Genomic DNA, 23,723 nt, shown 5'->3' with positions numbered 1-23,723 from the left:
GTCTTTGCAAGTGAAATACTTCCTCTACATTAAAGCTTTGGTTGTGAGGCCTGCTTTCAGCTGCGGTCACTTGATTCCGTCCAGAAAGTAACAACGTAATTCCTACTGCAGGGTCAAACCAAGTCTGCTGCTGGTGATAATTCAGAAGGCGCAAGCTAGTTTATGTTCACTTTACACACACACATACATTAGTAGAAACCCCAGAAAACCATCTGATTCCTCAGCAACCTATTGATGTAAAAACAAATGCTTTTATGGCATTCTAAAGCGATAGTGTGCTGTTCAAAATGAAGTCTGCCCATGTTAGGACTGTCTCCCAGCTGAGAAAAAGATGACCATTGCACCCCAAGTAACTAGATATATGGGGGTGGGGGGGCTTTGCTGCTGTCAAAACTGCTGTGACTTAACAGCTGTATTTTCACTCTTTTTTTGTACTTTGTCCACCTTTGATCCTCACTTCTAAAACGTAGCTTTTATATGACTTAATGCATCATTTATAGAAATACAACTTTTAAAAATGTATGTTAAATCTTGGGAGTGGTGTGATTTACATAATTATTTGAAAGTCAGCTTAATTTTAGTAATTGATACTGTAACTATTTCTATGCATTTTAACATTATACATTTCTCAAGTATTTATGCCAGATAGATGCTCTGAGCGGCTCTTTTGTTTTGCTGTATCTCCACGACAGAGGTTACACACAAGATATTTCTCCTTTTTGTTTGCTGCACCTCACTTGAATAAGACAACATTCGAACGGTTCACTTTACACTTTAAAAAAGTGCAAACATTTTGTTTGACTTTGACTCCCATGTGTTATGTAAGCATGCATGTACAGCACGGATCGTATGTTATTGTTATCAATTATTGTAGTGATTTCAGTTGTAACGATGATGGTAATGCTTCTATGAAAGCCAATGAACCTTACCTGAAAAGAATTATCAGAGCTGCTGAATCCTTTCCCTCTATTATGAAGCCTGAGACAAATAAAAGGCAGATACATATGCGAAACAGAAAGCCAACAGTGACCTCATGTGGCCAAAACGGTGCACTCGAATGTATTTAAAGTGCAGTTACAGTACAGTACTCATATTATACAGTGCCAAAATAACGACACTTCGTTTCCATGTGAACTAAGTGTGTTGCAAGTTCTCTCAGTCACGCTATCTATCGTTTTTAGAAAAATACATCCACCTGCATAATACAATAACCATATAGTGCCTTGGATAATACTCCTACCACCAAGAATCAACATGTCAGACACAATCGTAAAAAGAAACAAATTATATTCTCCAACATTTTATGTTTGGCATCAAATAAGTAGGCGTTTGAAAAATATTGGCCCCGTTCGAGGTTAATACTTTGTACAACCTCATTTTGCCGCGATCACTGCCACACGTCTTTTGGTGTATGTTTTGAAAAATAAATATTTGCCCATTCTTCCTTACGAAACAGCCCAGGTTCATTAAGGTTTATTGGTGATCGTTTGTTCACAGCATTTCTTTTAGAACTTTCCACAAATTCTTTAGAAGATTGAGGTCTGGATTTTGGCTAAGCCATTCCAACACGTTTTTATTGTTAGTTATAAACTAATCCATTGTAGATTTTGTGTAGTTGTGTCGTTCTTCTGTTGTAAGGTGAGTGCACCCCGTCCCCAGGTCTTCTGCAGACTCCAACAGATATTCCGCCAGAATCGCCCTGTATTTAGCTCTATCTATCTTTCGATTAACTTCCAAGATCTTTCCAATTTCTGCTGAAGAAAAGAAACGCCAGAGCAAGATCCTTTCACCACCATGTTTGATGGTGAGGATGGTGTTTTCAGGATGATATGCAGTGTTACTTTTACTCCAAACGCTTTGCATTTGGCCCACAAGGTTAAATTTTGGTCTTCTCTGACCAGAGCACTTTGTTTCAAATATTATTTCTGTCTTCCATGTGGCAAACATCAAACAGTATTCTTTTCAGAAAGGGCTTTTTTTTCTTGCCACTCTCCCATCAAGCACAGATTTATGCAGAGGACGACAAATAGTTGTCTTATGCACAGATTTTCCCATCTCAGCCGTCTATGCCTGCATGTCATACAACGTGTGCACCGCTTGATTGCTTCTGATTAGTTGTTTTCTTATTTTGGCCCGAAAGTTTAGGATGGCCCTGTCTCGGTAGGTTTTCAGTGATTGTATGTTCTCTCCATTTAGATATCGTTGCACTCATTGGGTTCGGGAGATATGGTAATATTGCAAAATCATCTTGTGTCCCATTTCTGGTTTGAACATTTCCACAACTTTATCCTGGACCTGCCTATTGTGTTGTTTGGTCTTCATTTTGTTATCTGTTCTCCAGTATCTACTTTCACAGACCTCTGAGCCCATCACAGAACAGGTGCATTCAAACTTGGACTTAAGGAAACACAGATGCACTCTGTCATTAGTCCTTTAGGTCGACATTGGATCATTCTGAAGTCATCAGGGAATTTATTCAGTCAGTTGACTGCGCTGAGAGAAGGGAGGCAAATATTTTTACAAGTCCCACTTTTATGTTTTTTCGTTGTAAATATAAAATGGTTGGTTCCACTTCACGATTGAGTCTCTCGTGCTAATTCTTAGTGAACGCTTTCAGTTTTTTTAGCCTTAAGTTTAAAGCCTAAAATGTGGCAATATGACAAAAAGTTCCTGGGTGGGCCAAAATATTTGCTGGGCACTGTACTGTTAACAATAAAGAAGTTAACCTTTCTGACTGCTTATCAGTTCCCTTCTTCCTCATTGACCTACATGCTCCTATGAGCAATCAATATTACATTATAGAATTTTCCTAGCATGATAAATTTGCTCATTCAACCTGAGCAGTCAAACAAGCCACACAAGTTACTAAACATTTAGCACTTGGGTCACGTACTGATTAGTTAATGTAACGCAGTTTTTGTACATTTTGTGCTGGGTTAAATAGCTACAAAAAACAGCGCACTAGTTATTGCTTTGCTGTTGCATATTTATTTAATTCATGTTTAATTTTCTATAATAAAATGCCAAACAATATCTGGTCAAATTTCACTTTCCCTTCTAGAAAAGCAAGCTTGGTGTATATTTCTATTCCGTTTGACGATGCTTCGTTATTTCAACCATGCTAAATTATTCCACGACGTGTCTGCTGTGTCTCATTTTTGTACACGCAAATAAAATTTCTTTGTTAAAAAATTAGTCAATTTGACTCTCTTTATTCTTAGTCTCTCTAATTTTTATTACATGGGATTCTAATTAAAACCAATATGCAAGGATATTTTTTCTCAGATTTCAAGACTGGCAAAAATGTGCATTTAAAAGATGACACAGTGAAACAAATGGCCCATTTTTTATTCTTTTTAAAAATATTTTTTGTTTTACAGTCTTTTTAAAACAGATCATCTTCCATTTACTGATGCTTTAATAAAAAAGACACTCATTACAGTTTTTATTGTCTATCTCATAATAAACAATTACTACAGTTGGCAGGGGGATTTTCATCCTTTTTTTAGAGGTGTTAGATATATTCATCAAAATTGCAGAATGTCATCTACTCTGCAACAAATGTGATTATGGATTTAAATGTAAAACAAAACAATTTATAGGATTTGCACCACATTTGCAGAATTACAATCAAATCTGTAAATGTTTTATGAGAATCCACACAATTATAAGTAGTCACACCGATATCCAAAGGCTTTGCCAAATTAGTTAGAATGGTGCAGACGCTCCAAAATCTGCATTGTAGTTACACTTTAGAAAAATGATCTTGCAGATTAAAGGAGCCTTGCTGAGATATGGGACATGCACAAGATTCTGTAGAGTAACACAATTTTGCAGTTTGAAGTATCTGCTCTACAAAGAAGTCCCTCAGCCAAGGAGCTCCATATTTCCTGACCTCCCCAAAGAAAAATGGCAAATGCAGTCGACTTCTTGGCGTTCCCGGCCATTGCATCACTCCAAGAGTCACATGGTCGTTTGACAGAAATCTAGTACATGTGCGATAAGGCTAGGAAGAAAAAAAATCTAGCAGCTGAGCTATGTTAGTTAAAACAGATTCACCTTTTCAGTGTTAAAATAGAAACAAGCAGTCACTGCTCAACACTGCAGTTATGAAAATTAAATACAATACAATTCTCTGCCCTGCGAGATCCAAATATATTTGCATTGGAGATAAGTGGTGAGGACACACCCACATAGCTCAGAACTCATCATCAGACATTATCAGCATGACTTTGTCCGACTTGCGAGAACCCTTACTGGCTGTGGAGGGGACTTTGCCACTGGGGCACGGCGGGACGACCTCCTGTGTGGATTGCTGCGTGTATTGCTGATAAGCAGGTGAGAAGTTGTGGATAGCATCTTGTACCATGTCGCCTGGGTTAATGGTCTCCTTCAGACCACTGGAAATGCTCTGCATGGACTGGACGCTCTCTGTGGGTCACAAAGGGCTTCTGAATTATTGTCGTTATTGCATTCATTTAAGGAAATCGTTTTACAGTCCTCCCAACCTGCTATGTCATTTCAACTGAAATCCTTTGCAACAAACCTTAGGTGTCACTATGTTTTTTTAAAAGAGCCACCTACACACATATTAAAAGATCTAAAAGTCATTTTGACTTTTTTATGTATATAGTAATCCAATTTAAAACAATTCCTAATTGGCATAAATATTTTCTCTTTTCAGCATTATTTTTTCTCTTTTGTTTTAACTTTATGATCTTGGGAAAAAAATCATATAGAAATTAAACAGCATTGTCTAATATAGAAAATGGCAGTTTATGTTGCTCATTTATACCCCTTTCCACAGTACGTCGTCACCGGATCACCATCGGATCCGTGCGTATTGCTGACACAAAACGGCGGGAGTAGGAGTACGAGTTTGAATAGATACAGGGAAGATTTGTATGTCGAGTTGTATTTTTAGAGTCACAATTTACAAAAACAACGTGCAATTATAAGGATATAAATGAAAATGCCCGCGTTTGCTGTGCCAATTTCATATCTGTTAAGTTATCGGGGCGATCTCTTTTAGATTTACTTAACTTATGAGTTAATATGAACTGGTCATCTGAGATGAAATGAAATGAATGAAATGAAATGAAATGAAATGAAATGAATGAAATGATTTTTCGCCCATTGAACTTGCTCGCACAAAAAGGCATGTTACTCATATTATTGATAAGGAGTGGCATTGTATATAGGCAAAAAAAACACACACACACACACACACACACACACAAAAACTCTACAAAGTGGTCTGCACAATCTAAGAATGGGTTTTTGATAATGACTTTGATCAATAAAATTAAGTGTCTATCTTGCTGCTTGCACATACTTTAAGCTTATTTGAGGTTTTAATATCCATGATCTCTGTCCATAAATCAGCTAGTATGAACTGACATGAATTCTGCCTCAACAATAGACACGCACCCTGGCTATGTCATACTTGTTTAAAAACAAGGAAAGTGTGAAATAAACCTTAAAATAATATCTGCCACCTGCTATATAAGATTAATTGGCCCATTCAAAGGATCATTTTCTCCCTCATTCTATGAGAGAAATAAGTCTACATCATAGCAAAATATTGAAGAAAGTCATGATTTTCTGTTAATAATTTAAGATTTTATAGTTTTACAATTGTGTTGAACAAAACAAAGTAAAGTAAAGATGTTTTTTTTAACTTTGATTAACAAACCCCAAATAGTTTTTTTTTAATAAGAATACAGTATGCGGAGAAAGCAAATGAAAACAGCTTTTGGTTGTCGTAGCTGTCTAAGACCCTTGCACCGTGCATGCATGGTGCACACATAGAGTGATTTGATTGGCAATATACCGCATTAACTTAAAATGTATTAGAGTAAAAAAACAAAAAACAACAAAAAAAACACTTTGAAATAATAGTTATATGGATTTTTTTCTTGGATTTTTTGGGGGAGATACATTAAAGATCTTACATAGCATTTAAGATACCGTATTTTCCGCACTATAAGGCGCACCTAAAAGCCTTAATTTTTTTCAAAAGCTGACCATGCGCCTTATAATACAGTGTGCCTTATATATGGATCAATATTAAGTCGCAAAGTCTTGCAACTAATGCAGCAGCCGCCGACTAGATTTTCCCCTGAACGCCAAGTAGTCCGCGGTGTATTTTGGGATTTATTTACCGGCGTTTCATTGGCTAACCAATGTGTCAATCATCATTTGAATCGATCACTATTGGCTAAAGTTATTTCAAGGTAAAGGGGGCTGACCATTTTTATCATTTACAGGCTCGCCTAGGCTAAGGGGCAAAACAAAGCCTGTAATTGGCCGAAAAAGATGTGTCAATAATCAGTTGAATCGATCACTATTGGCTAAAGTTATTCGGAGGTAAAGGGGGCGGATCCTTTTTATCATTTACAGGCTGGCATAGGCTAAAGCGGCAAAACAAAGCCTGCTATTGGCCGAAAAAGATGAATGCGTATAGCACGTGGCTGACGGCATACAAAAAGCATTTTTTTACTATTTTGTATTTGTAAATATTTTATTCTCCTGGATTCACTACATTCACGGATATAAGAGGACCATGGTTGCACATTATTATTGAACACAACGACTTCGGTGAGCTACTCCGGCTATATATTTTCCCTGTATCTTGTTTCAGACTGAACTCGATGTTTGTTTGATAAGTGGTGCAGATAATGGATGGAATGGAGTGTCTATTTTTAAATTAAACTCAATTCCAAGTGTTTATTGTCATATGCACAATAAAGTTGCAAGCGAAAAAGAAAATAGAAACTAAGGAATGGTTGGCATTTCTTGAATCCCAAGACTTTAACCTTCCGAATGATATTTGGAACGATGCATTTGAGGGACATCGTACAGACACTGTTTCCGTATATGTCTGAGACACGTATTTGCTTTTTTGCAAGCTTTTGGAATGTTAAGGGGGTAATAAGTTGGACTGAACTATCGGACTGTTTTGTCGACGTTCCCATTGTAGCGCCTTATAATCCGGTGCGTCTTATGTATGTCAAATATAGGACCAAAAACTATTTTTTCAGGGTGCGCCCTATAACCCGGTGCGCCTTATAGTGCGGAAAATACAGTACAGATACCAGGTACAGATACCGCTAGTCAATACAATTTCCTTCATCTAAAGAAACTGGGGTTATAGTTTTAAATAAATAACAAATTACCACAATTGCATTTTGATAACATTTTTCTTATTTCTTTTTTAAATGGCCATTTGAGGGCAGCAGAGTTGGGCTTCGATTTATTAACCCATATAGGACTCTAGCACAATTGTGTAACTCTCCTACTAGTGAGGAGTGCGCTGGTTTATTCGCAACAATAAAGCGGTTTATTTTTTGTGATGTTTACTAACCAACGAAATGCATCCGATTAAACTGTATTTGAAGTGATTTTGTGACTTGCATTTGCACAGTAAAATATTAAAAAAAAAGGTATTTTAAAAAGCTAAATCAGGCAGTGATGATTTTTTTTTTTTTTTTTTGCAGGCAAGCGTTCATGTTCTGAAAAACCCATCACATACCAAAGTCGATGTCCGGCTGATTCACAAGATAATGCAATGGAGGTTTAAGCGAAAACCAATTAAACTTACGTGGTACGTCATTTTTCTTCTCCTGGTAGACAGTGCAGGTGAAAGCATATCGCAGGACGATAGCGGCAAAGAACATCTCCATGCAGATGATGAAGTTCTGCCAACCGGCCGCCACTGTACCGGCTCCGACTTCTTGTCCGTCGATAAACAGAGCATTGGGAATGACGCCACAACGTTCCAGGATGGCGAGAACCATGCCTTAAGCGCACAAAACTTCATTTGTTATCGTCTGGGTTCTGAATGTAAATCTTACAAGAACTTACCTTGCCAGAAGGACAAGAAGATAACAGACTTAATAGTGAGGAACTTAAGGATGGGCTCGTATGGCCTGAGTAGGTCGCTGGTGGCGAAGAAAAAGAGGAAGAGCGCGTAGAGCGACAGGCTGACGGAGAAGTTGTAAATGATGGTGATGTACAAGTATCCTCCATTCACGCTGTGCACAAGATGAGAGGGAAAACAACTTGATGGCAACAGGAGTCAATATCTTGGTTTTCAGTAATTGATTTCTCAATATCTAATATCTAAAATTTCTGTTCCCAATAAAATAAAATAGAGATTTCAATCAACATCATTGTGGCAGTCTTTAGGGTTGTGAGCAATGTTCCCTCTAATTTTCCTCAGGTCTGAGCGTTCACACAAAGTCGGTGAGCAACGCTTGAAACAACAGTGAGCAATCATAATCCCAAGTGTGGCAAGATAACTAATGATCAAACATGTCCAAAACTTGACATCAAGTTACATTTTGCTGAGTTTCCGGCAATGCAAAATTATTTTTCTCTTTTGAATAAATTGACGCATGTACTATTGCAAAGGTTATACGGCCTACAAACGTCGTTTGTTCTTACAATTCTTTCACAAGATATCTTTTTCTTTTTATTTCCTGATATATTATGTCGCATAATATTAACATTTTGGGGGGCTTATTTAGTCGGTTGTAAGATACAGAACTGTACTTAATCACATTTTTAGTGGAAGTACAATGTTGGCAACAAGATTCACTTGATATAATTGGAAATTATTTGAATGCAACACAAACTTTTTCTTCTTTTTTCCTTGTTTTTTCTACTTTAAAAAAAAAATCCTTTAAAAAATATCTCATTGTGTTTATTTTTTCTGAGCTGTTACTTTTTTCTTTTTGTTCTCTATTTACTTTTTTCCTACATTTCTTTCTTTTCTAATTTTCTAGCTTTTTTTCTAAATTTGTCCTTTTTTTCTCTTCCTTTTGTTTCCACTACTTTTTCATTTTGGTATTTTTTTCTGTATTGTTCTTTTCCCCCCTTCCTTTAAGTCATTTTGTGCATAATTTTACATAATATTTGGTCATGTTGGAATAAAAGAAGCAGTAGAGCGGCAGTAGCTCAGGAGGTAGAGCGCTCGTCTCGGGATCAAGGGATCCCAGTTCGAATCGCGGCTTGTCCGTGTTACATGTCGGAGTGTCTTTGGGTAAGACACTGAACCCCTAATACCCCCAATAAGCAGGTTAGCGTCTTACATGGCAGCAATACAAGGCCGCTATTGGGGAATGTGAAGCACACTGTAAAGCGCTTTGGGAAGTCATTGACTTGAAAAGCGCTATATAAATGCAGATCATTTCATATATAAATGCAGATCGTTTCATTTCAAAAACAACCTGAAGAGCCTTTTAGGACCCGAAAGAGCTGGTTCCTTTAATGAGCCGAGCCGAAGAAGCCGGTTCTCTACAAACTCTACTAACTTTACTCAACTTCTTTCTACTTCAAAATACCGCATTTAGGACACAACGTCAGGGGAACCCGTGTATTTTTACCTTCATGCACTGTTACTTTGACTTAAGTCGCCTCTTAATTAGTAAGTTTGAGCCCTCATTTTTGTGCGCTGGCTAGATTTTCTTGTGCGCTGAGAATGTGCGAGCAGTGCGCAATTGCGCACGCGCGCAGCTTAGAGGGAACACTGGTTGTGACTATATTTTAGAGTGGAAAGGCCAATTTGAACATGAATCTTGGTATGGCGTCAAACAAGCAGCCAATTAGGTAGTAAAACGTAGTACCGCTGCATTTTTCTTATCAACATCATCCTAGAAGACAGACTAGACAAATGTAATTTAGGGTTTGAAAACTTTTAAGGAGTAAACTGCAAATATATTTGTTTTTGAGACCAATAGGTGTTGGGTTAAAATGACAGTAATATGTAACTTACATTTGCAGTAGCTGGAAGTTCTCTCTTTTTCAATTTACCACTAGGAAAGGCTACCTTATTTTTTGGATGGCCCATTACAATTGTCCATAATTGGTATGTAATCTGCACTAAAACACATTCACAGTGCCCTGTTTAAAGTAGCATGCGCCTGACCACTTATGCGCAAACCGTAGGAGCAATGCCGCTTCATAGGCCAATGCCATACAAACTATATTACCTGCCTTTAGTCACAAGGGGAAAAATGCAATAGCAAAGCAAAGCCACCAGAGAGCAGTGTCAGCATCATTTTTAAGCAGAATTGCCTGAATATTTTGAGACCGAAAAAGCAGAGGCCAATCGATGGCAGACATGTGGCTCATTTTAGCCACAAAATGTAAGTGGTACAAAGAAAAAAGCTTTCACCAAATAAATCCAACTTTTATGCGTTACCACAATATGTGTGTAAATGGAACAATAGAAAGTCACACGACAGCATCACTTAATTAGTGTCAAACGATTTTCCCTGGCGAGGGCGATGATCAGGTGACCGTCAGTGAAGGACGAAAGGTGCCAACGCATAAACGGACCTTAAGCCTTGCGCACACCTGATGCCAAACCGTGTAGGGAATTTGGTGTTGACGCCTCTGGGTGCAGAAGGCCAACGGCGATGAGGCCCCACACAAATTACGCTGTTTTCCTCTCTCCTCCAAGTTATTTATGTCACATAGTTTTGGATCCTAACACATTTCAAAATAGCGACTATCATATAGTTAGTGATTAGGAATACAGTATGTATTTATGAGCTAAAAGAAAAGGCGTCGCAAAAGATGTGAGCCTATATTTGAAAGCCCAATGCTAGTGTCATTGGTGCAGTAACCGACCCGTGGGATTTGCAAACGAAACGGTTTTATGAGTTGGCTCTTGTAAGTGGTTGACGGGAGCCTGCTACACAATCATCAAGATCCGGTATTTTTCTCTGGTTATTGGTCAAAATGCCTTTTTTTAGAGACTTTATATTTTTGTAGTATAGAAAAGGTTAAATTTGTTTTTCAATTGATCTTTATTATAATTTATGTTTCATGTGTTTTTTAGTGAAACGTTTAAGTGTACATTTTGCTTTATTTTCCCCCGTTTTTAAGTCATTCATAATAAATGGTTATATATAGAATGAACAACAAAAACAACCTTAAAAGCCATTTGTGAGCCAAAAGGGCCAGCCCTTTTAGTGAGCCAAGCCGAAAAAGCATGTTCTCAAAAAAGAGTCGGGATTCCCCTTTCTACAATTCGCTTCCGAAAGATGAAAGTAGACTACCGGCAAATGTGTCACCCCGGTGTTTCGTTAAGTCGCTGCTTTCTTCATAACCCCGCACCAGGGACACAATGCAGTTCGCGTATGACGTCGGAAAGGGGCACATAGCATGATATAAGTGATCGGTTGATTTACAAGAAAAGCGGTGAAATTCCCTTTATGAACAGTGCTGCAACCTCACATGCGAATGGATTTGCACTTTGAGCCTAATGGGAAGAATCTGCCCATACCGTTTCCTCAAATTGCGTTAGGTAGTTTGATTGCTTATAGATATAACACCACAGTTAAGAGATACAAACATGAGAGCTGAAAATGGGATATAAAAGTCAGATCTCTCAAATAGATACTCTGGTCTCAATTATTGACCAATATTAAGCATCAGGGGTTAAAAAGAGCAATGAAAAATGTACAAGCAAACTCATACTTATGGAAAAAAATACATACTTAAAATCCCCATCGTGGTATTTGCCATAGGCTTGCAGAATAATGGTGATGACTGCCATGATTGGTTTAACAATGCAGAACTGAAGAGTTGCCTGGGAATAACAAACAACACACACATTTTAATATGTACACATCGTAGCAATGAAAAAAAACAGAGGTATTGGCTCAACACTAAAAAGCAAAAAGTGGATAATTACTATGCCAGAATCTGGAAACCCATCTACTGTCCCGAGAAAGCATAAATAATTACTAAACATAAAACAAATGATCAAACACAAACAAAAAACAAGAACACATGGCTAAACACATTTGTCCATCTTCAAAAGCAAACCAGAGTAGATAAAGACATTTTTTTGTATATATTATGCAGCAGGAATATACCTGTCAATCAAATTTTTGAACATAAAAATTTTAACTAGAAAAATAAATAATAAATACATCAGTTCGTAAAATTGATTCAGAATCCAATCAGAGACCCATCAAACAAATGTGGAGTCCCATCCCTAATTATCTGTATATACTGTAGATTCCGGACTATAGAGCGCACCTGATTATAAGCCGCACCCACCACTTTTAGGTGATTTGCCACTTTTGTACTCACACAAGCCGCACCCATGTATAAGCCGCATGCGCCCGCATTAATACTTGTGACACAACACAAGTTTAACCCAGACCGGAAGTTCCACGATTGTAAAAACATAGATAGTACACAATTCTAGAACCACAGTGGGCATCATGAATGGAAAATGATACCCATAATTAACGTATGATGCAGACTTGTAAAGTCCAGGTCCAGTTGAAAGTAATCCAAGGAAACAAAATGTATATTTCCAAAGTTAAGGGTGGAAAAAATATATATTCACTATTGTCCGGTGCGACAACAGACAGATCTACCGGTAACTCAGCTTTACCCCAATTCCCATCAGCCCGCGTTTGCTCCGCCCCTCCTTTTTGATTCGTCCGTAGAACACATAACAGAATAAATCTCAGAATAAATACATTACAAAAATATACAGTTGCAAATACATATTACACATGGTTACACATATTTACGAAGAAAGACGGTACACCGAGAGTTTTCAAAGCCTTAAAGATAATAATATAACTTTCATCCCAAACCGTGCCTTTGAAAGGTACCAACCCGCTAGTAGGATCACGCTCACAATGTATCAAACGTGCCTGTTAAAAAAAAGCTTCCCGGAATTGTGAAATTCACAGAAGATCGTCCTTGACTTCCTCCTCGTAACTATCGCTATCAGGGGCGTCTTCCTCATTATCGGAATATACCTTAACTTTACAGACAATGTATGCCAAAATTAGAGGTTGCAGTCTTTCTTGGCGCACATATTCTACTGGTCTTAATCTTACCTTTTATACTCCAGCGCCGCTGGTGGCCGTTAGAAAAATTCCATAAATTGGCCGCTTCACTGAATAAGCCGCAGGGCTGAACATTTGGGAAAAAGGTAGTGGCTTATAGTCCGGAATTTACGGTACTGTACCATGGTTTGTTAATGGATTATTTCTGAGTTAAAACCCGAATCGTGCTGTTTGTAGTATTTTAAGTGTTTTAAGGGTGCAAAGAACGTATTTGTTATACAGCATCCCTACACATATCTATTAGAAGAATGTTTTGACAAGTGTACAAACGGAAGTGAACTTTTTATTTCATTATTTGTATCCAATTTGTGTCAAAATCCAGAGGATTTTGGAAGGAAAAAGATGTTAACCTGGTGAAGGTGTCTGCAAGGTCAGTTCACAGAGTATGTTGACCCTCACGTGATCCTCGAAATGCCAACTGTTGCGACGGCGCTTTAAGGCGACAGTCCGAGAGCGCGGCCTGATAAGGTAGGTTTGATTGAATACCATGAATAATTATCTGTATAGCCTAAGCTTGTCCTATTTTCGAGTACTGACACAATTTTGTCTCTTGGCATAAGCAAGCCAAAACAAGGCGAAATGATAGTGTGACATTCTAGAGGACAAGGGCATGTCACTTAGTAAAATGTATTTCCCGCCTTAATATAATTGAGATCAAGGGGAACAGACATCATCAACCTACCTGTATAGCGTCTATATTCACCGTGAACACCTTCAATGTGGAATTATTTACGATATGGCCACTTTGGCTGCTTTTCTAGGAGGTATATATTCTATGAGGTGACTTGAGAAGTACATTCGAGTTAGGAATTTTAGTTTGCACGTTGTGTTGGTAACCTGCTATGATTGTCCATTAAAACTACAAAATCATATTTTTTTTTACCCAAGGCTTTAACATTTTATGCAATTTACCCTGGCAGCAGCTCACTGGTGGAGACTACGAACAGGGCAGATTTGTTGCGTCCCCCTGAGTATTAATTAAAAGCAAAACTACTACCTTTCACTTACAGAACACGAGTCTCGAAGCTCAGTTTCTAAAATTAATCAAATCTGATTTATGCAACAAGCACCCTAAGCATTTTTTCCAATACTTAAGTCAATTGCGTTGACATGCACAGCAGTCAGGGCACCAATACGTCAATTCTTTGTATTTGGATAACTGCTTAGAACTTACACAATTAAATGGTATTCTTTTGTGCAAAGGAAGTAAACTAGAAAGCAAGAAGAGTCAGCTTTATGTTCAATAAATTACATAATTATTCCCCCATTGGTCAAACAAAGGTGTCGATTTCCTTATTTCTTTAAATGAAAGAGCTATGTTCATGAATATTATCGCCCAATAATTATTATATATTTCACAAAAGATTATTACACAAATCTTTAAGGGAGAGAAAACTATAGTGTGTTATGTTGGTCTTTATATAAAATCATCTGTCATTTTTGGGAGGTCGACCTTATGCAGAGGTGCTTGCGCAGTAAATTACCAGTTAAGAGACTAGAGGGAATGGCAGCATAAAGCATTGTAAATAGCAGGTAGTTGCCTTGCATGGCTGACGCTGATATTGGTTAGTTAGTTAGTGTGTAAAAGGGAAAAGTGTGAAGCACATTGTAAAGCGCTGTGGGAGGTCTTCATTGACTTGAAAAGCGCTATATAAATGCACAGCATTTACATTTACATTTGTAAAAATTCAGAGATTAGCGGGAGAAATGTTGCTCAGTAGGCAAGCCAGAAACAGGTTCAAAATTTGCAAGACACATGAATTGCAAGGGTTAAAAACCTGTAGACTTATTTTATATACTGTACATTGATATCTGGATTGCTGTGAAATTTATATGAAAATCCCAGAATTTTAGGGGGTAATAGTTCATGATGAAAAAAAAGTTTTATAAATATGCTGTTTTGCGATGTTTCAGGTCAAGGGACTGACAACATAGAATCTTACCTGTTTGCAAAATCTTAAAAATCCAATAGAATAGCTAATCCCACTTAGACAACATGTGCCATACAGGCAACTTGACCTGCACACGAAAGAGAAAACTATTAATATTATTTGCAGAGGTCCATGCAAATACAACATAAAATTAAAACAAGTTCATATCCCAATTGAGATAATTAGCAGAAGAATTAATAGCCCTTTAGTCTGACAGTGTCCATCACGATGAATGACATGCCACCAAATATTTCAACTCATTCTCTACGTATTTCTATGTATAACATGTTTGAATAGAACTCACTGTATAGGCTTCCCTCGAATCTCAGACATGATTGCACTCTCGCCTCCCAGGTACTCAAAAGACAGGCTCAGGAAATTATAAATGACAAACGCTGTAAAAGAAGAAAATGATAAAAATGTTTTAGCACGTTATAAAATACAATTACTATAAAACTCTGAAATAAGTTCCAATCACCTTCGAAAGTAACTCCGTTTAAAGGAGGCCAACCCAAGTTGGGTGCGATAATGAATAATTAGTGCTTCATTATGGAACAATAAATGTTTCACTTCATACATTTAGGGGCTTGCAAGGGTTGTGTGTCTTGGAAATCCCTTTTTAATCCTTTGTTGCTATTTAAAGGAAGGATTAAATAAAGCTAATGCAGATTGTGTCCAGCAATGAGTGGGGAGGAGGAGGGGGGGTTCTGTGCTTGCTGTGACTTACTTGCGGTCACTGATTGGATTGGCGCTCTCCTCCCTTCTCACGTGCTGCTGCCATCATTCAATCACAAAATTTCCCCTCAAACTAGAAACGTATCTGCACACCAAATATTATCCTTATCTGTATTTTCTCATTGGCTTTTGATTTATTTTGCATTGAAACCTCTTTTTCTCAGGGGTGAAGTATTTAGCTCTTAAAATCAATACAAATATTTAAAATACGCCCTCAGTAATATTAAATACAAGAGCAGAAGATGAAAGTCATGCCTTTACAAATAGAACAATCATTGCTTGATCAAAAAGGTCCATGTGTGATGATTACATAAATTACTCGTCTTCATCATGTTACAGGGATTACAAGTTACGAGACAAAAAATTAGAAATGACACTTCTGACCAACGTTTGCAGCGGTGGCGAAGTTCAAATCTAAAAGCAACACCATTACTGTAACACTCCATAAAACGAACAACAATCTTGTGAGGAAAAACTCGTCCGGTCAGTTTCACGTTTTCCCTGACAATACTCAAAATTTGAATAACAGAGTGGTGGGGGGGGATGCATTTTACATTTGCAGTCTACATGACATACCTTCGTAGCAATCTCGAACGGAGTCAAAGTAGACATAGTACTGGTTGTTGCTAATGAACAGAAGACTCAGCCAGGAGTCGAAGGCGTAGATTGGCACAATGAGGAGGATGCGGATGATATAGCGCTGCTCGTTTGGCACAGTGTAGGAGCGCAGATGTGTGTAAATCTATAAAGATGACAAGACGTACCGTATTTGTAAAAGTTTTAAGAGGTATGTACATGAAAATGTATTTCTGTTACGTATTCAGAGGATCTGCTTGCACATGAATTATTATTGCTCTTGGTGAGTCCGGCAGGAGTATGATTAATTGCTGAAGTTGAAAACTTTTTTGGGAAGATATGCCAGAAGAATGCAGCTTTATAGATTCAAATTTGGAAAAAAAACACACCAGTAATATTTGCAATGCAAATTGCTCCAGTGTGCTGATAAATTACAAGCTATGCTGAGAAATACAGAAGCTGTTTGTGGGTTGATGAAAAGATTAACATTACAATTATGGACGTAAATGTCACTTTGCTGAGAGGCTGATTCAATGTTTGACCTGCATAATTTGTGCTCCAAATCCTGACATTTTCAGAAGCCACTCTCACTTTACTGGTGATAATGTAACCTTCACAAGTTATTATTTTTGTTTGGCTGGCGTAAATGTGGTTAAGAATCCACAGTTATATTGGTAGCTAGCATTTCATTAATTTAACCAGATTATTTTCAATTCTGAATTGAAGAAGAGAATACTTAATAATTCAGGTAAAAGTAGCCGATCTGAGGCTTGCTGTGAGACCGTAAAATGCACCTCGCTCAAACGCTTTACAACTCTGTGAGCACTGTGCAAAGGGCAGTTCCATTAAATTGTGCTCTTCTCTAACAGTGGGGCGGAAAAAACACAAACTTCTCCCGCCATGAAACAGGTAACTAAGATATAATAACTGCAAAAAGAAACTTGCTGGTCCTGTAAATTTTCCCCTGCTCAAACAACAAATAGTATTCGCTTGTCATTAGTAAAGCAGCTCATTGCCCTCCAATAGTTATTTTTGGAAATCAAGTCAAAGTTTAAGATCTAAAATGGTTTACACCTAACATGATGTTCATGTATGCTAACAATCTGTGAACAACTACAATCTAACACTAATGGATAAACCATTATATCAACTGTAATATAATCGGTGCACTGCCTCTACATATTTAATTGTTGATGGTGCAGCATTCCACGAAAATGCTAAAACAATGATAAGCTATCATCACCAATGTGCACACAATGAGGACAAAATCGGAATTTTTCTTTTAACTGCAATGCCGTTGTGCCATAAAATCATGAAAAAAAGAGATGGTGTGACGCTACCAGGAAGACGTTGCTATATAACTACAGGCACCAGCCAAGTGTGGTCTCAAAAAGAGAGCTTGGAAAAGGTGAAGTGGGAGGTAGTAAACCTTTATGGATGTAACAATTGGTTTTGATCCCCTAGTGAGGGAGGTACGTGCGGCGTGTTATTTCCCAGCCATCTCCGATTACACATATTGTGGCACACACACCCGGAAGCATTCAATAATGTGCTTATTAAACCAGTCAGTTCTTGAAAACATACAGTTCACAATCTTTTTAGTGGGGCATGGGGGTGAAAGGCTGGTCTTTGACTGTATTTCAGCTCCAAAGCAGTGATGCAACCCAAACATGTTTAGTAGCTGCAAGCAGGAGTCAACAAATAACTTAAGGCTGAGATGGGTAAAAAAAATTACTCACAAGACATAAGTATTACCAGATGATTGACAAAAATAGAATTTGTATTTGAACACATGCAGATATCTTGCTACAGTATTTTATTTAAATTTTGTTTTTATAAATGTGTTTATTTTAATTTCCATGGTGATCTTTGTGTTAGAATACAAAACATTTCTTGCATGTACTTCATGTTCAAGGTTCTTGCCTTCAGTAAAAAAAAACCTTTGTAGTTTGTGCACTCAAAAAAGTATGGTTCGAAGGGCTCTCATGCAGAGGGAATTCATTAGTATTCAAGGTCGGCACCGAACTGTTGCAGCAAATACACATTGAATGCAAAAACCCACTTTTCACTATTGACTTTATCGGTCATGGATGTTATTTCCTGCCCCTAAAAATATTAGGTCTGACTTTTACATATAGGTGAATGGTGATACAGTATTACAACTTTGTACTTTCTGTTTAATCGCATGTGACAGGGTTGTAGCACATTGCTTTCCGGGAAAAGAATAAATACATCAAAATTGATGTTGCCTGTCTCTTAGTTATCATGGTGAGATAATTCATATTTGCATGAACTTCAGTTAAACCAAGTGATTTTAACAAGAGAGAGGAAAGCAGATTTTAAGAGAAGTGTAATAGTTTGTGTGAATCAGGGAAGGGCAAACTAAAACCAGTCGGTCACATGTAGCCCTCCAGGCTTTTTAATTCGACCCGCCAACTGAAAATGGCTAATGACACCAAAAAAGTTAGACCACTACTTGCTGTGGATAGACCAAATAATAAAATAAGGGAAAACCATTCTCTACTAAGAGAACGTTTCCCCTAAACATACAGTAAACGTACCATCATTGAAATTTTACTTTTAAAACAGGAGCTGTAGGATTCATTTTTTTACTCAGTGCTGCTATCTCCCAGCTTGTGTCATCTCTAGGGCTGCAACTAACAATTATTATAATAATCAATTATCGAATATTATTTTTGATCTATTAACCCAGATTTGATGAAAAATAACAAAAATATTTTTAATTTCCTTCTCTTCTCAGATTGATATTGTAGACAACAATAGAAAAAAAATCCAACTTTGGTCAAATAGCCTAAAAATGAAAACAAAAAAAAAATCATACAAATGTATGCTATACGCATGCAAGTATGTGAGATAAGTTTCCTTTTTTTCATAAAAATCACACATGAAGCGGGGCAGCACGGCAGAGCAGTGGTTAGCGCGTGTGCGGCACAGTTCTGAGGTCATGAGATCGAACCTCCTGTGTGAAGTTTGCATGTTCTACCCGTGCTTGCGTGGGTTTCCTCCGGGCACTCCAGTTTCCTCCCACATTCCAAAACATACATGTTAGGTTAATTGGTCGGTCCAAATTGTCCCTAAGTGTGAATGAGCGAGCGAATTGTCTGTCCCTGTGTGCCGTGCGACTGGCTGGCAACCAGTTCAGGGTGTCCCCTGCCCACTGCCCAAAGATAGCTGGAATGGGCTCCAGCACCCCCGCGACCCTACTGAGGATATGCTATACATAAAATGGATGGATGGATACTTGAGGTGATCACTGCTGGACAAAAGTACTATTACAAGCATGATGTACCATCAACTCCCCTCTTATTTGCATCAGAATAACGTGCTTCGTGGAAATGAATCGAGCGATACCAAAAAAAAAAAATCTTAGTCATTACTGCATCCTCAGTGAGCTCATTCATGATGCACGTGCAAGTACTCGCATTTCTTAGATGCGATATAATAAACTTTGATATTTTATTTTATCTGTCTTTGGTTTGGGTTGGCGTTTGTACTCTAGTTGAAGCTTTTCTTACTTTTACCATTTTCATGCAACACTAACAAATAGAAACAACAAAAAACGTCACAAGGACGAGAATGACGCCACTCTTCAGCTCAACCCCCAACCCCATTCCTTCTACCTAATGGTCTCGGCCCCGAACAGCTTTGCTAAAAGTGAGATAAAAGCAGATAGGTAAGGTGAAAAATAAAACATTAGGTCTCATTGAACTCAGTTGGGAATTGCTAACACATACTTCATTCATTCATTCATTCATTATCTGCACCGCTTATCCTCAGTAGGCTCGGGGGGTGCTGGAGCCCATCCCAGCTGTCTTCGGGCAATGGGCAGAGGACACCCTGAATTGGTCGCTGTGCTGCCCTAACACATACTTAATTAAGAAAATATTAAACTTACAACTTTTTTAAGGGCACCTCAAAAGGCGGACCCCACCGTTACGTAAATGAATTAGTTACCTGATGACATGTGATGAGCAAGGCAGACCACACAAAGATGCCGGAAAGGGCACGGGCGGTAATGGTGTTGAGAAAAATCTGATCCTCCAGTATGGTGCCATTGGCCGTGCGAATGATAGTAAGGTTGGAGACATAATCTTGGTCTGGGAAGATGGGGGCAGTGAGGTGAACGATGGAAGTGTTCTCTGGTATTTCATAGATGTCAGCCGTGGATATGCTCATCTGAGGAAAAAATAACATGTCATACAAAGAAGATCTACCATTCAGCATTTTCACAGTTGGGACTGACGTGGTACAAAGAAATGCGTTCTTGGAACAATTAATACAATTCTGTAACGCTGTATTACTAAATGGTGCGTTACAGGGTTTCTTTTAGCTACCTATTTTAAGCAGATCATGAGTTGTGGTGTCTTCTGACTACTGGATCACTCATGTCTTATACAACCCTGGATGCAGTACGAGAAAACGATGGGGGTGGGTGTTTTTTTTTTTGCATACAAACGAAAACGGTTATGACGATTGTCTTGACATGGAGATTATTTTACTTTTGTAAAGCAAAAAGGAAACAGCATTAAAGTTAAATGTAAGATGTGTTCTGGGGCTCTATCTGGTTTCTGAAACACCAATAGTAATCTCCTGAATCACTTTCAGAGAAAACACCCTGGTACAAAAGCGGGCCTCCTGGTATGGCCGAACCGACTCGATAAAGCAACAACAGCTGCTGCTGAACTTTAATCGTGGGCCTGTTTGTAAGAAGGGACAGGTGGTGGTTCTTAAAACTTGCCCGATTGAACCAAAGGAGTATACAATAGATGGAGCTGTACTGTTATTGGTATGGCGGTGACAGGCATCACATTTTTTAACTTTGATATTGAATTATGTTAATTTTCAAATTAGATTTGAGGATCTAGTGTTTTTCTTTTTTTCTTTTCTTAAATGTTATGTCCTGATGTCCAGCAGTTATGTGATACTTCCGTCTTATTTCAAAGTTCAGATAAGGAAAATAATATTTTTCTATTGTTATAATGTTGTAGTGCAATCTGTCAGGCCTTTATGCTGATGAAGGGTTGCATGGCACAGTAACTAAGCCCTTGTGCTGAAGGCCCAATGTTCGGTGTCAGGTTGGGAAGAGTGGAATGGTATGAATGTAAGTGTGTTCTTGACTCCAGCCACATCCTACATGGGGTATAAGGCTTCAGTATAAAGTATGTAAGTATCTCTTTCGCTCTCTCTAGAGAGCGATTGAGAGATAAAGATAGTTAGTTCGTCGTGGCTTCAAATAAAATGGCACTTGACATTGAAACATTTGTGCTTATGTTTGCATGTACTACATTGCCTAGTACGGTCTCTAGTTATAGATGACCATCATGCCTGTCAACAATTCACAACAAATATATTGTGTTGCTGTCCTGCTTAATTTTTAAACGACAATTTATCAGCAATTAAAGGGATCTTCTCTATATACAATTAGCAATTTGTAACTCGCTACTTTTAGAGTAATGCATTATTTTTTGGTGCTCTAAGGCGGGTAACTAAATTCCTTTTCCAATGAAGTAACTAGCTACTGTAACTGATTACATTTTTCTGTAACACCGAGAATCATAGCAATGTAATTATTTAAAACCAAGTTTCGATCACATGGGATGTTTGGCCCACCTTGTCTAAATCTTCGGCGGCTGCCACAATGTCCAGTACAGGGTCCACGTTACGGCCAAGGTGAATATAAGAACATGAATTTAATCGCCTTTCAGGGTCGGCGCCCTCGTTCTAGAGACGTCATTTATCAGCGAACATTCAAGTTTACACCGACGCCGGGAAGGTCCAACCGTCGAAACTTCCTTGTTCTTGTCGGGAAGGCCAAGCGATTCACACAGGTCGAAGTCCAGAAAGAACACAACAGCCATCCGCCACTAAACTCTCTGATAGAAATCAATTCTAACCGTTTGGTTTTCTTCCGTCACCTGTTGATAAAATGAACCAAATACCGCCTGAAAAGTAAAGAGGACCGACTCTGAGGTTCACAAAGCAAGCGTAGCCTACAAGGGGATAAACAGGTTGGAGAGACAGGTGAATGCGTCACGTGACAACAGCTCTGCGCCTGTAGTCACCATGAGGCTTTCAAGGCCTATGAGACGCATCGTACAAAGTATTATCCAGCTCAATATAAAAAAAGAGTGTTAAAATATAAAATGTTTTTTTAATGCATAAAACAATACATATTTTTATAAACATGTATGAATGGATGCCATTCCAGGTATTAAAACAAGGGTAATCCTTAATCTTATATTGTAGGACCCTTTTCGTGTTGCGTGACGTTGATAGCTGCGCGCGCACTGTTGAGGCAGATAACGTAATTATATAGTTCATGTAAGTTTATACCAGCCGATTGACAGGAAAAATTGTGGAATGTAGAAGGTAATAACTCAAATAAGCACCAAATATGTGCTAGCACCAAGATAGCGTCTTTATTTTATTGTTCAAAGTCAACAACAAAACAAATCGTTCTTTTAATCGGTGCTGCACATAGAATGTGCTTGCCAAATTTGAGGAGCTTTTATGTAATTAATTTGCATCATATGCGGGCAGCATGGCGGAGCAGTGGTTTGCGCATGTGCGGCTCAGTTCTGAGGTCATGAAATCGAACCTCATGTGTGGAGTTTGTATGTTCTCCCCCGTGGTTGCGTGGGTTTCCTCCGGGCACTCCAGTTTCCTCCCACATTTAAAAAACATGCATGTTAGGTTAATTGGCTGATCTAAATTGTCCCTAGGTGTGAATGAGCGAGCGAATTGACTGTCCCTGTGTTTACAGCGACTGGCTGGCAACCAGTTCAGGGTGTTCCCTGCCCACTGACCAAAGATGGCTGGGATGAGCTCCAGCACCCCCGCGACCCTACTGAGGATAAGTGGTGCAGATAATGGATGGATGGATGCCTCATATGCATCGCTGGTCCATATTGGTAAGTACCGAGTGAAATACCTTTTTTACGACCGCAATTCAAATGGAAGAAAATAGTGGCTTAGATGACTGGTTCATAGTTAGCTATCATAAGGTAAACTTATGAACTTTCATTTGTTCAAACCAACCAGATATACACCGTTAGTGTTGTTGGGATCAATGATTATGATGATAACAACACTTGGTAAATATTATGATAATGATTCATTTCAACAATATATTAATGCATTCTTGTTATAGATATGTTATATAAAATATACATTACATTGAAATAGACATTAAAGCCCCAGCTTGAAATGTTTGACCACTAGATGGCACTATTGTCTTCTGCGAACGAAAACCAGTGCCAGAGCATGGCGTGGCAGCAAAATCCCAGATAAACATGGCAGCGCCCTCTAGGTATGGATTACATTGTGTAAAATAAATATAAATTTCCTACCTATGAATATTTATAAAGACAAAGATTGATATTATAGTTAATCCATTTTTGCCTGATATTCGAATCATCCATCCATTTTCTGCTCCACATATCCGCTTTAGTGTCGCGGGGGCTCCGGGCCCATCCTAGCTGTCCTCGGGCAGTGGGAGACCCTGAACTGGTTGCCAGTCAGTCGCAGGGCACAGTGACAGACAACTCACCCGCTCATTCTCACCTAGGGACAA

At 38.4% G+C, this 23,723-nt stretch overlaps 1 protein-coding gene across 1 annotated transcript; it reads right to left on the bottom strand.

Moving 5' to 3' along the window:
- Positions 1-3,332: 3,332 nt before the first annotated feature.
- tmem184a (transmembrane protein 184a) lies at positions 3,333-22,200 on the bottom strand. The gene is made up of 9 exons (XM_088329483.1): positions 21,761-22,200; positions 20,105-20,326; positions 16,130-16,295; positions 15,123-15,213; positions 14,831-14,906; positions 11,511-11,602; positions 7,867-8,036; positions 7,604-7,801; positions 3,333-4,431 (listed from the first exon to the last, which is right to left on the bottom strand). Exons 2-9 carry the CDS (start codon positions 20,324-20,326, stop codon positions 4,199-4,201), a joined length of 1,248 nt encoding a protein of 415 aa, XP_088185609.1. The 5' UTR covers positions 21,761-22,200; the 3' UTR covers positions 3,333-4,198.
- Between the last annotated feature and the right edge of the window lie 1,523 nt (positions 22,201-23,723).

This window comes from Urocampus carinirostris, chromosome 1, assembly GCF_059441175.1.
Source record: "Urocampus carinirostris isolate Australia breed hairy pipefish chromosome 1, RoL_Ucar_1.0, whole genome shotgun sequence".
NCBI lineage: Eukaryota > Metazoa > Chordata > Actinopteri > Syngnathiformes > Syngnathidae > Urocampus > Urocampus carinirostris.
The sequence above is the reverse complement of the archived record's forward strand: the minus strand, read 5'-3'. Positions and strand labels throughout refer to the sequence as shown.

Coding starts and splice junctions, on each gene's coding strand:
- tmem184a (XM_088329483.1), bottom strand. CDS start 20,326: ATGAGCATATCCACGGCTGACATCTATGAAATACCAGAGAACACTTCC. Junction 15,214..16,129: donor CGTTCGAGATTGCTACGAAG/GTATGTCATGTA, acceptor CTTCTTTTACAG/CGTTTGTCATTTATAATTTC. Junction 11,603..14,830: donor TTTTAAGATTTTGCAAACAG/GTAAGATTCTAT, acceptor TGTTATTCCCAG/GCAACTCTTCAGTTCTGCAT.